Source organism: Trypanosoma conorhini (genome assembly GCF_003719485.1).
Source record: "Trypanosoma conorhini strain 025E chromosome Unknown Tco_14.4_contig_00127, whole genome shotgun sequence".
Taxonomy (NCBI): Eukaryota; Euglenozoa; class Kinetoplastea; order Trypanosomatida; family Trypanosomatidae; genus Trypanosoma; species Trypanosoma conorhini.
In genome coordinates this window covers 213-12,515 of record NW_021704216.1, presented here as the reverse complement: position 1 = coordinate 12,515, position 12,303 = coordinate 213, and the positions used below count along the sequence as shown (strand labels likewise).

Below are 12,303 nucleotides of genomic sequence, written 5' to 3'. Positions count from 1 at the left end.
AACAACAACAACAACCACAACAACTGAAGGAGCGCAAAAAAGAAAAAGACTTTATTGAGGTACAGTGAACGAGAAACCGCGGTGCTAAAAACAAAAAAGGCTTCCACACTCGTAGCAAAGGTAGTTGCCGCTATACCGTCCGACATCTGCGCATGGGCGATCCTCCTCCCATCGCGCCGGGAGGCACACGGAGGGAGAGGGGGGCCACGCTCCGCTTCTCTCCCTGCCCCTACTTCCCTCAGCTCTCAATCCCCTGCGACTTTTTTTGTTTTTTTTTTTTTTCTTCTGTGTCCACGACTATAACCCCGCAGCACCGCCTCGCCCCTACATGTATATATGTCTTCCTTTGCTCCTCCTCTTTTCTTTATTATTATTCCCGTTGTTTTTGTTGCTGCTGCGGAAGGCCGTGGAGGTGGCCGGCGTCGCCAGGGCAGCGAGTGTCTTGCCGGACACCCGCACCCGCACCCGCACCTCGCCGCGGCGTGCCCCGTAGTGTTGCTGCAGTTACCTGCGCAGTCCCCGCACATCGGGGGGCCCACCCCCTCTTCACCCCTCCCCTGGTGTCATGTCTGATATGTTTTTTTGTTGTTTTTTTTGTTGTTTTACCCTCCTCTCTCCCCTGCTCTCCCTTCCTTCGTCCTCGGTGCACTTCTCGCCCTCTCGCTCGCGAACCCGCGTACGCATTACGCCCTCCTCGCCCCTCCTCCCCGCCGTCTGCGGCCGCGGTATCCGCCCTCGCGCCGAGGGAAGAAACTGAAACCAGCCGCAAAACAGAATCAACAACAACAAAAAAAAAGGGAGGGGGCGGAGGGGAGAAGGAAGCAACAAAGTATGGAAGCGGGAGTTACGCGGCCTGCGCGTCGTCCAGCGAGCGTTTTGGAAACAACACTTCGCCCTCCGCCATGCCGCCGATGGGCGTCCCGCTGGGAACGACGCCAAACTCAAAATTCTCCACCCCGCTGCGGTTCGCCTCTGGGACTCCCAAGATGTCAAAAATGACGGGCGCCTTCTCTGAGAGAACGGGGCTTAGCATGAGCGTCGCCAGGCGAACGCCCTCCATGCTGATGTACAGCACCGTCCGCAGTCGCTCGGGATCCGTCTTCACCAGCTGCCACGGCGCGTTCTCCGTGACGTAGCCGTTGATGGCGCGCAGCACCTCAAACACGGCCGTCAACGCCTTCTGCACGTCAGGGATAAGGAAGAAGTGGTCCACCGTCCCAGGCAGGTCCTTGATGAGCTGAATAAGCACTTCATCCTTGCCGTTGTAGGCGGCAGGGACCGGCCACTCACGATGGACGTTGATCTTGGCGGAGGTGCAGCGCATCACGAGGTTGCCGAGGGTGTCGGCGAGCTCGCCGTTGAGGCGGGCAGCCATGTTCCTGTCGCTGTAGTCGCCATCGTCGGAGAAGCCGGACTCGCGCAGAAGGAAATACTTGAGTGCGTCGTGGCCAAACTCCCGGGCTTTCTCCACGGGGTCAAAGACATTGCCAAGGGATTTGCTTATCTTCTTGTGATCCTTGGTCCACCAGCCATGGGCGACGATTGTTTTGGGCAAAGGAAGACCCGCCGAAAGCAAAAAGGCCGGCCAATAAATGGCGTGAAACTTTAAAATATCCTTCCCGATGACGTGCAGGTCCGCAGGAAAACGCTCCAGCTGACGGTAGTCCTCGACAAGCTCCAGCTCCTCCCCGGACTCGTCTAGGCGGAGGCGTGAGCCGGTGTAGTAGTTGGAGAGGGCATCAAGCCAAACGTAGATGCAGTGGTCTGGGTCGCCAGGGACCGGTACGGCCCAGTTGTGCACGGACTCCTTCGTGCGCGAGAGGCTCAGGTCGTTTAAGCCATTTTCCACCGCACGGATGACCTCGCGGCGGCGGAACTCCGGGACGATGCAGCCGGGATTGTTATGGTACCACTCCAGCAGTCGCTCGCGAAAGGCGCTGAGGCGAAACATGTAGTTGTCCTCCGCCAGCCAGGTCACAACGTGGCCGCTCTCAAGGCTCACCTTGCACGGATTGCCGTCCTTGTCCACCCCGTCTGTGACGTTCTGCGCCGTCAAAAAGGACTCGTCACTCACCGAATACCAACCCTCATAGCGACCCAGGTAGATGTCCCCCTGCGCCTCGAGCTTCGACCACAGCTCATGCACAACTTTTTTGTGGCTTTCATTCGTGGTGCGGATGAAGTAGTCCATTCTGTAGCCCATCTGCGCAAAGCACTCCTTAAACTCCTTGGACACGGCAGTTGTGAAGTCGTACGGCGTCACGCCCTTCTGTCGAGCGGCGTCTGCCACCTTCTGCCCGTGCTCGTCGGTCCCAGTCATCACAAAGACGCGTTCCCCTTTTATGCTGTGGTAGCGGGCAATGACATCGGCAATCAGGGTGCTGTAGACATGGCCAATGTGCGGGGCGGCATTCACGTAGTAAATAGGCGTCGTGATAAAGAAGACTTTGCTGGTGCTCGGGGATACTTTGTACACGCGGGGGGCGCGCAAAAAATCCGCCACCTCCTGCACCGCGAGGGCCTCAAGGGCGCCAGCGATAAGTTCTCCTCTGGCCGCCTGGAACGACTGAAACCACTTCAACAGATGTGGCACCTGCTCGCGCTCCCGCTCGCTCAGCAGACCGCCCTCGCAGAGTGCCGGCAGGACGGCACACCAAATGATGCAGTCGATAAGAAACGACGCGGTCGCCTCCGCCCCCTCTGCTGGAGAGGCCAGACACAGGCCTTGACAGTTGTTCTCGCTGAGCTTGTTGTCAAGGTAGTCAAACGCCGCGGTGGCCTCCGGCGTCGCCCGGCGCTGGGTGTACAACGCACGCACCGCCCACGTGAAGGTGGTCGCCTCCCACTCCATCCAGGCCTCCTCCTCCAGCGAAAGACTCGCCAAGGCGCCGCCGCCACCGCCACCGCCACCGCCGTCGGGCCGGCTGCCACTCCAATCAGTCGATCCATCTCTGCAAGTGTAGTGCAAAATCACATGCGCCATCTCGTTCGCGGCGAAAATGGGCTTCTTGAACGCCGGGTGATGCAGCACTGGAAGTGTGTGCGCCCCAGAGAGCGTCAGCTCCACCGGACGCTTCGCATAGTAGCAGCAGAGCAACGCCTTGAGCGCCTGCGTGTTCGCCTTCTCTGAAAACAGCCTTAGACTCATTCCCCTCTCCCTCTGCGGATTCTGAAGTTGATACCAACAACTATCACCGCTCCCACAAACTATGTTTTTTATCTTGTTGTTTTTTTTTCTTTACTTCCTTCCTCTCCCTCTCCCTCTCTTTAGTGCGCTTTGACCTTCCCTTCCCGTTACCGGGTGAAAAACAAAAACAAAAAAAGCAAAACAAAAACAAAACGATTTACGTAGGCGTGCCTGCGTGCGTGTGCGTCCGTGGGTTGGCACGCGCGGCGCAAATGGAAACGGCCCACGCTGATCCCCTCCCGGTTGCCCTCCACCTGCTCGGTGCCTGTTGCGCGCTGCTGTCGCTCCCTACTTGCGGCTCTGCAGCGGCGTGGAGGAAAAAAAAAAAAGAGGAGGAAAAAAAGCGGGGCGGCAACGGGGATCGGCGGCGGCGGCCGCTGCTGCGAGACACGCGCGGGCAGAGAAGCAGAGAGAGAGAGATAGAGGCAGAAAGAAAGCAATAAAAGAAAGAAGAAAGAAAAAAAAGGGGGGAAGAGTGAGGGGGTGAAACCGCTGAGTACATTTGTAGAATGAAATAAGATTAAGAGCAGAAACAAAACAAGAAACAAAACACGCAAAAGCAAGAAGGAAAGAAAAAAAAGCAATAATAATAATTGAAATAAAAAAGGAATGGGAGGAGTATTTCATTCCCGCAGCCACTTCTAATAGTTAGCGACCGCAGCGGCGGACCTCGTCGACGGCCCAGCAACAGCCAAGGAAGATGTCTACATGTATTTAAGTAGTAAAATGCCGTTTTATTTGGCACCTCAAGCCCCTCCCCTCGCACTCCGCGCACGGTGACTTGCTTCGCCACCAGAAACACAAACACGCAGCCGTTGTGAAAAAAAAAGGCGAAGCTAAACAACGAAACAAAAAAAAAGCCGGGAAGGAAAACAGAAAAAAGAAGAGACCAGGCGGGGGAAAGGAGGGGGAGGGGGAAAAAAAAAAGAAGAGAAAGAAAGGCGGGAGAGTCGCTTACGAAATCCCTTCCCACAGGAAGAGCGGAGAGGGGTGGGCGAGGGAGGGACGGCGGTGTACGTCTTATATATATATATATATAGCACGTAACTTTCAACATGGGGCACCGGCTGCTGAATTTCTCGCAACGGTGAGAAGAAGCCTCTCGTTACATGTGACGTTATTTTATTTTTTATTTTTCTATTCTTTTTTTGTTTTTCATTTCCCTCTCTCTCTGCGGCTCCCATCTTCTTTATTATTAACATTTGTACCAATTCATTGCTTTCCTCTCTGTTTCGTGACGACCCGGGCGTTGTATTAGTTGTGCCTTAGCGGCATCTGCACACTCGCTGACCGTCTCGGTGGTCATTACATACATATATATATATGTATATATGTAATGTGTACATTCTCTGTTTCCCGCCTTTTATTTTTGTTGTTGTTGCTGCTGCTGCTGCTGCTGCTGCCCTCGCGCTCGTTTGGTTTATTGTCATCCCTCCTGCACCCACCACGCCTCGCACAACGCAATGTCTCATAAACGGTTGTATCACTACTTTTTTTATGTGTTTCTTTTTTCGTTCGTATTTTAGTTTGTTTGTTATGTTGATGTTGTTTTTGTTTTTGTTTTTTTGGAGGGAAGGGGGATTTGATGTTGTTTTAATTTTCAAATTGTGGTTCCGTCGCCCCGCCCCACCCCCCTCCCGCCTGCAGCCGCAGGCCCCGGTGGGGGCCCTCCTGCGGCAATTCGCCGCCGTCGTTGCTTTTTTCCCTAGCCTCCTTCTCTACGACGCACAGACGCGTTTGTTGTCGCCGTGATTAGTTTCGCAGGCAACGACACGAGAGGAGAGAGAGGGATTCATAGATACATGCAGAGACATTGCCTGAACACACACATACGCATGTATAGCTCCTGCTGAGAAGTGCTGCTGTGTAGCGGGCGAAGTAGCGTCGCGAAGCGGGCTGAAGGTCGCATTAACCTTTTTTTTCCCCCTCAGAAGAGCATACCCTGCCATCATTGGCCTCAAGCCTTCTTTGCCGCCGCTGCTTGCTGCTGCTGCTGTTGCTGTGCCTGCTGTTGCTGTTGCTGTTGTTGCTGCTGCTGCTGTCGCTGCTGCTGCTGCTGCTGTGCGTTTCGGTTCTCGACAGAGCGGCGCAGCTTGTGGAACATGTTCTCTAGGAACGATGTGCAGCTGATAAAACTCTTCTCCCAGAAGCCGTACTCTGGCGCTCGCATGAGCTCCATAAACGTGCTGAGCACACCCCACGGGTGCGGCTGAAAGATGAGAGTCTTCTCCACCGCCACGCGGGTAATCTGTTCCTGGATGCAGAGCCGCGTTGCCGGGTTGCGGATCGACGGGTGTGGCAGGAACAACTGCAGGACGACCTTCACGAAGAAGTTCGTCTGGCAGTTCGGGTAGCGAAGGTGGTTGGCGCAGGAGCAGAGGAAGTGGTACCGGTGCTTGTGGTCCAGTGCGACGGCGAGGTAGCGGTAGAATTGCATGGCGTTGGACTCGGCGAAGTCCGGCTTGATGACGAGCTCCGTCTGCTCAAGGTACACGATGCAGACGTGGAGAACGACGGCGTTCATCAAACGCCAGGTGTTAAGTGACTGCAGCTTCTCCACGACGCCCCGCATGTAAGCTTCATCCATCGGGCGCTCGCCGCGTATCTGCTCCGCCAACTGGCTGCCGTCGAAGCCGTGCAGCAAGAAGCTCTCCTCGATGCACTTCACCTGATTCTCCGTGTTCAGCGGCTTCCGCATCTCGGGGCTGTCGTCCGGCACGCGCAGGAAGAACTCCGGCAACTTCACCCCAGACGGGAAGGAGCACAAGACCGTGTTGAGCAGCTGAACGCAGTACGGCGGAATGGCGTCGCAGAACTGGTAGTGGTAGGTGATGAGGAAGCGCGAGTAGTCGTGGGTGAGAACGAGCATCAGCTTGAAGAAGGCCTTGTAGAAGACGAGGACGTTCTTCGGAATCGTCCCGTCGCGGGTGAAGTACTCGATAAACTCCAGTCCCTGTACCAGCAAGGAAACGTAGTAGGGCCACAGCGCCAAGGTGCGCAGGCAGCGGTTGAGAAAGATGCGGTGGCTCACAAGCTCCAACCATCCAAAGGCGAATGCGGGGTACTTCATCGGCGACAACCGGTGCAGCAACTCCGCAAAGACGTGAGTGACCTGCTCCGTCGTCTCGCGGTTCGGGGCATCGGCGCGCACCAGCGTCGTGAAGAGGTTACTGAAAAAACGCACATACGGTTGCTGCTGGAAGACAGGCACAAAGGCTGTGTCGGCGGGAAGCTCCGGCTTGGTGAAGGGAGGCTGCTGCTTCTGCTGCAGCTGCGCCACCACGTTCTGGTGATGGTCGATGAGGGTGCGCTGAAAGGCGTCCAGAATACGCCGCAGCAGGGAGAGAAGCTGGCGGGTGTCGTTCTTTAAGGAGCAGTAGTACAGCAGCACCGTCGCCAAATCCGAAAACGCGTCTACCTTTGCAAAGACCCTGCCATCGTAGGGGTAGCGGTGCGGAGGGGCGTTGCCGGGCTTCCACTCGGCCGTTAAGGCATTCTGCGTCGGCAACGGGCTGGCGCGCTCCAGCTCCAACGTTTTCGTGGCGTAGTACTCCACGCAGAAGCGGATGGAAAGGCTCAGGAAGTTTCCAAGCTGGTGGGTGTCCAGTTGTCCCTGCTTGCGAAGGGTCAAAATGTACTCGTACTGTGGGGGGTTCTTGCTGCTTGGCGTCGTCCCCGACGACGCGGTCGTGGCGGAGGTGGCAGTCTCCGATGACGTCCCATGTGCCCGTTGACCGTTGATCTCCATCCACTCATCAAACAGGCGACGAACCTTCTCCACCTCCTCTGGGTCGTGCTGCATTTGTGACAACACAACCAGCCGCCGGACGTGCGGCGGCACCAGGGAGGAAAGCAACGGGTACAAATCAATTACCGGTGGGGTCTGACCTCCTGCCGCCGCGGCCGCCGCGGCGCCTTCCGGGGGTTGCTGTTGTTGCGTGGGCTGCTGCTGCTGGTGGTGGTGTGGGTGTTGCGGCTGCAAGTGGGGCTGCTGCTGCTTGTCCGCCGCCGCCCGCTGCGGGTGTGCCACCTTCTCTAGTTGTGCCAGTGTGTCCTTCATGTTTTTCGGGACTATGAGCTTCTCCGTGATGAGTGCCTTCCTGATAATGCTCCCGGCAAAGGCCACCGCCGGCCCCGACATCGGGGCATCCTCAATTGCCTTGGAGAGCACCTCATCAAGCTTCGCCACGTTGATGACCCTGATGCGCAGCAGATTGGTGACCAGGTCGGCGTCGCGCCAGCGTCGTTCGTCCTGCAAAAAGAGCCGCGTCAGCTCCTCCCGCACGGGTTCCTTGCCGCGCTCAAAGCAGGTCTGCAGAACGAAGAGGAAGACCTCGTTAAGGAACTCGCAGACGTTTCTGTGACGAATGGTGTCTGGGTCCATGCTGGCTGCGTTGGTCTCCATCTGCTTCATCGCATCCGAGAGCGCCAGCAGCTTGTTCAGCAGGTGGCCCACGCAGTAAAAGGCCGTGTCACTCGTAATCATGTTCGAGATGTTAATCACGCGCGCCCGGATGGTGTCTTGGCTGTCCTCCAGGAACTTATTCCTAAACTCGGGGCTGGTGAGGGAAAGGGTCTTGCAATTCTCCTTCGAGTAGTGCGCCACGGTGGCCTCCTCAATGGTGCTCAGGAACGTCGCCAGTAGTCCGACGATGGGAACGTTGTTTCTATACTCCTCGTACACTGCCCGCTGCAGCGGTGGAACATTGCGCGGGGGCCGCAGCACCTCACCCATCTGCAACAATATGTCCTGCACCGCGTAGTACTCGTTGGGGATGCGTGGAAACTCGTGGGCATTAATGGCCTCCAGCTTTTCCCGCACCGTCTGCATGAGCTTGTCGTGCACGCGCTTTTCCGCCTCCTCCGCCGCCTGGTACTCCAACACGCGAACGCACAACTCCATGTTGTTTTCTCGCACCTTGATGCAGAGTCGGTCGCGCCGCTCCGCCGCGTTGGGGACGCTGGCGTCGATGAAGTGCTCCGCCAGCACAGCGACGTGCCTGTTAAACGGCTCAATCATGATCTCACGGACGGTGACGGTGCAAAGGTTTGCCGCCAATGAGCGTGCCATTGACTGGCCCGCGCGCAGCATGCCTCCCATGTCTTGGTCAAGCAGAAAGTCCTTCGTGACGAGGCTGCACGCCGTCACCGTGGCGACCACCACTATGCGCTGTAGTGGCATCTTGGCGTCCTGCACAATCTTCTCGAGCGTGCGAGCAAGCGCGCCTCTGTACGCGTCCAGGCGATTCGCAAAAAAGCTCACATCTTCGTCACTGATCCGCACGTTCTCGGGTGTAATCAGAATCGGTGGATGCCCCGGCACGACACTCTCCCCACTGGGCATGGCATTTGCAACCGGCATCACATCCTTTGGCTTGAACGGCTCTGCACTGGCTTGCAGCTGGCGCGTCTGGCGCGGCTGTTGTTGTTGTTGTTGTTGTTGTTCCTGCGACACATGCTGAATTGCATGCGGCGGCTGCTGCTGCTGCTGCTGTTGTTGTTGTTGCTGCTGCTGCTGCTGCTGCTGCTGCTGCTGCTGCTGCGTCTTCTGCTGTGGCGGCAACATCGGGGAGGATTCCTGGAGCTCCTTTTCGTCCACGCGGAAGTCGCCGCTCTGGTGAAAGTTGATCTCCTTGTATACGTCCGACAGGCGCGGCTGGGCGGTGGGGCTGATGGGGTGGAGCGTGTAGTAGCGCTCAATGTCCTTCAGTGACACGTTCATGTGCTTGCACAGCACCTCCACCTCGAACCGCAGCGTCACACGCAGGTGCTTCAGGTTGTACATCTCCCACAGCAGGCACAGCAGCCGCATCGTCCACGGGTTGGGCGGGCAAAAGAAGTGCGAGCTCATGCAGTGGTGCAGTACGCGTGAGACGCAGGACACCACCGCCATGAGTTTCCCCTCCCGCAAGCCCATGAAGATCAAATCCTTGAAGCAGAGCTCTTGCACCGTGATGGGGATGTTCTTCGCCAGCGTAAGATGCCCCAGCCAAAAGCCGAGATTCTTCAACAGGCTGCGCTCGCCAGGGTCGGCGCGAATCTTGTCGGAGATTAGCAGTCGCTTGATGGACGCCACCTGTCGCGCTGCGTATCGCCTTCTCCAGCGGCTTTGATTGCAGCTTATCCAGCAACTCCAGGTAGATGCTGTGGTAGTTCGGCTCCAGCGCCGCCCGCTTGATCACGAGGTACTCTGCAAAGTACTCATAGTACTCAGGACGCAGCTGCTTGGCAAGCTCACTGGCGTTGTGCTCAATGTTGTGCATGTCTGTGTTACCAATGAGGAAGTTAATCTGCTCCTGAATGACGCGCGGAGGGGCGGTGATGTTCCTGGACGACAGCAGGGTCCCAATGTCGTGCTGGTGCAGCGTCGCGGCGGCGGAGCGCTCCTTCTGATGATCTGCCGCCGCCGCCATCGCGTCACGGCGCTCGGTGCTGACCGCAAGCACAGCCGGATCCGAGAGCAGCGACTCCGCCTCCTTCGTCGCTGGCTTCTCGGGCGGCGTCTGTCGGCTCTGCTGCTGACGCGCGGCCTCCTCTGCCTTAATGCCGCGGTTGATGGCGGCCATAATGCCTGGGATCTTAATGTCAAGGTCCTTCACGTAGCGCAGCGCACGCCCGTACTGCGGCCACTCCGCCAGCCGTGGTTTGATCTGCTCCAAGGCGATAATCCCGCACTCCTCCACCATGTGGTCCTTGGGTTTGACAATGGTGGGAAGCAGCAGACCCCACGCATGCTGCTGCTGATTGGGCGGCAGCAGCTCACGTGCAATCATCTGCCCATACAGAACAGCAAACATTTGCAGTTCCTTGTGTGGGTAGCAGCCAATAGCACTGTGTTCCTCGAACATGATGCTCAAAATACAGGCATACAGCTGCTTATCACGGGCCTTGGAGCTTTTCCGAAGCTGCTCAATAAATGAAAGCGAGGCGGCATTTGTCGGGTCTCCCATGGCGTACATGCGCCTGTAGAACTCGTTCGCATCATTCTCAACGTCCGAGGGAAAAAGTGAGTCGGAGGACGCCAACAAGGCACGTGCCTGTTCCGCCACATCGCGTAACACATCCTTCAATGAGGAGGCTAGGAATATATTGAGTGCCGCCGTCGCGTTGGACACATACTTTTGCTTGGTGATGAGCTGCTCCGCCACCTCGACAATAGACATGGCCACAGCAAACCGATTTTCAGCGGCGTTGGCGCGGAAGTGCAGCTTTCCCTCAAGCGCCTTACTGATCCACGTGTCGCCAGGCTCGGCAGAATCGTCAACGCACATTGCAATGGCTGTGACAAGTCGTGGGTTGCCGCCGCCCGCGAGAAATGCCTTGACGGCCGTCTTTGACTTCAGCACCGTCTCCATCACCTCAATCGTGCAGCCTGCGTCCACCATAGTCAGCTCCGACAAAACCATGATGACGGCGTCCAGCCGCCCACGCTTTTCCGCCTCAGGCAGGACGACGGCTGCGACGCGGTCGAGGGAAAGCCAACGCTCCTTGAGGATCAACTTCGCCGTGCTGAAGTTCTTCACCGTTCCGGGAAAAGTGCCAAAGAGCAGGACAGAGAACAACAACAACGGGTGGCGCTCTGCGGCGGGGCGAAGGGTTTCCACGTCGAATTTGCGGTCACGGCTAGCGACGTGCACGGCAGCCTCCACCACGGGAAAGAAGCGCCACAACTCGCTTTCGGCCAGGCGCGTGGTGCCTGTCGTGGTCGCGGGGGAAGCCGACGTCGGTGCCGCAGAGGCGGCTTCTAGTAGCTCTGCCGGCGCCATCTGGTCCCGTGGGAGGCACTGCAGCGAGACCTTCTCGGGGTGTTTCAATATGTAGTCAAGGGCGCTGCGCTGGCGCCCAACGTTGTTCCAGCGGCCGAGAAATATCGTCAGCGGCGGGTACGTGCCTGGCGTACCAGCCCCCTTGAATTTGTAGTACGCGTCAAAGACGATGGCAACGTGCTTTTGTCGGAAGGCCTCCTCACCGGGTTTATCCAGCAGGCGGAGGATGGTGTCCCAGTCCATCTTGGTCGAACTCCGCTCCTGCAACAGCTCGAGCAGAGGGATGGGCGAGATGGTGGCGCTGTGCTGCGTCTTCGTCGGCTCCCTCCCGGCCAAAGACATCAGTGCGTTGTAGGTGTTGACGTCCGACGGCGCACTTCCCTGCGAGGCAAAGAAGCCTAGCACCTCCGCCACATCGCTCTCCGTGAAGGGGTGTGGAAAGAAGCTAAGTAACTCCCGGCAATCGGCCTGTGTCGCTACGCACGCGGTCCCAAGCTCTTGTATGGTTTTGGATAGACTAACGTGCGTGTCGGCGACGCCGTTATTCGGGAACAACGTCAAGCTGCTAAATGCGTTGGACAGTTGCTTATCTAGAGACTCCACGCTACCGGCCTGCCGTGCCAGAATGCCCAGGGCCCACGTGCTACCGTTGTCGTCCTTCAAGGTGGCGGGGGAGACGTTGAACGTGTTCAGAAACCCCGCTGCCGCCTCTTTGCCCTTGCCGCCACCAAGAAAAAGTCCCATGGAAAACTGCAGCTGCTGAATCGGGGAGAGCTTCAGCTCCTTTACCATGAAATTTGTAAGGATTTCCGTCGTCACTAACGTCTGTGACTCCTCAACGGCGGTTGCCACCAAGGTGAGGGCGTTGCTCCGTTCCAGTGCCGCGCTCACAAGCTTGGCGGCGAGGGTGCACTTCTCCTCGTTCTGCGGCGACTTCCACATCGCCGAGACTGCCGCCATGATAATAAAACGGTGAAGCTCAACCGAATGATTGGCCATTTTTTCTAATGTCTGGAGTGTCGTTTGCAAGGTGTTCTTCGTGGCTGCTGCAATAAGGTAGCGGACAGTGGCCCCGCGAGAGCTGCTAATATCGGTGGTGTGTTCGTACAGCATCGCTCTATGAAATGTTGAGAATAAAGATATATATATATGTGTATATATATGTATATATATATATTAACCCCAAATGTATGCCTGTTTTGCTGCTACTGCTTCCTCGTTCCTACCAGTGCTCTGCAATCTGGCTATAGCTGCTGCGTCGCCCTATCTGCCAGTGGCACACACACACACACAGAGAGAGAGAGGCACAACTGCTCTGACCTTCAAATTTGTTCTTTTTTATTTTTTTGT

General features: G+C 57.0%; 3 protein-coding genes across 3 annotated transcripts, besides 14 other annotated features; all 3 read right to left on the bottom strand.

Moving 5' to 3' along the window:
• Nucleotides 1-24: a microsatellite.
• A 236-nt stretch (nucleotides 25-260) lies between these two features.
• Nucleotides 261-285: a microsatellite.
• Nucleotides 286-577: 292 nt separating this feature from the next.
• Nucleotides 578-604: a sequence feature (A-rich).
• A 240-nt stretch (nucleotides 605-844) lies between these two features.
• On the bottom strand, nucleotides 845-3,148 carry Tco025E_02983 (putative methionyl-tRNA synthetase; the record flags this gene model as incomplete). Its single annotated transcript, XM_029369905.1, has 1 exon — nucleotides 845-3,148. The coding sequence occupies one exon, from the start codon at nucleotides 3,146-3,148 to the stop codon at nucleotides 845-847; it is 2,304 nt and encodes a 767-aa protein (XP_029229942.1).
• A 156-nt stretch (nucleotides 3,149-3,304) lies between these two features.
• Nucleotides 3,305-3,341: a microsatellite.
• Nucleotides 3,342-3,352: 11 nt separating this feature from the next.
• Nucleotides 3,353-3,382: a microsatellite.
• Nucleotides 3,383-3,530: 148 nt separating this feature from the next.
• Nucleotides 3,531-3,572: a microsatellite.
• A 22-nt stretch (nucleotides 3,573-3,594) lies between these two features.
• Nucleotides 3,595-3,651: a microsatellite.
• A 42-nt stretch (nucleotides 3,652-3,693) lies between these two features.
• Nucleotides 3,694-3,792: a microsatellite.
• A 416-nt stretch (nucleotides 3,793-4,208) lies between these two features.
• Nucleotides 4,209-4,226: a microsatellite.
• A 78-nt stretch (nucleotides 4,227-4,304) lies between these two features.
• Nucleotides 4,305-4,343: a sequence feature (A-rich).
• A 150-nt stretch (nucleotides 4,344-4,493) lies between these two features.
• Nucleotides 4,494-4,523: a microsatellite.
• Nucleotides 4,524-4,557: 34 nt separating this feature from the next.
• Nucleotides 4,558-4,590: a microsatellite.
• Nucleotides 4,591-4,677: 87 nt separating this feature from the next.
• Nucleotides 4,678-4,752: a sequence feature (A-rich).
• A 392-nt stretch (nucleotides 4,753-5,144) lies between these two features.
• Nucleotides 5,145-8,753, bottom strand: Tco025E_02982 (transcriptional regulatory protein NOT1; the record flags this gene model as incomplete). The annotated part of the gene is made up of 1 exon (XM_029369904.1): nucleotides 5,145-8,753. One exon carries the CDS (start codon nucleotides 8,751-8,753, stop codon nucleotides 5,145-5,147), a length of 3,609 nt encoding a protein of 1,202 aa, XP_029229941.1.
• A 130-nt stretch (nucleotides 8,754-8,883) lies between these two features.
• On the bottom strand, nucleotides 8,884-12,066 carry Tco025E_02981 (CCR4-NOT transcription complex subunit 1; the record flags this gene model as incomplete). Its single annotated transcript, XM_029369903.1, has 1 exon — nucleotides 8,884-12,066. The coding sequence occupies one exon, from the start codon at nucleotides 12,064-12,066 to the stop codon at nucleotides 8,884-8,886; it is 3,183 nt and encodes a 1,060-aa protein (XP_029229940.1).
• A 20-nt stretch (nucleotides 12,067-12,086) lies between these two features.
• Nucleotides 12,087-12,130: a microsatellite.
• Nucleotides 12,131-12,303: the final 173 nt, after the last annotated feature.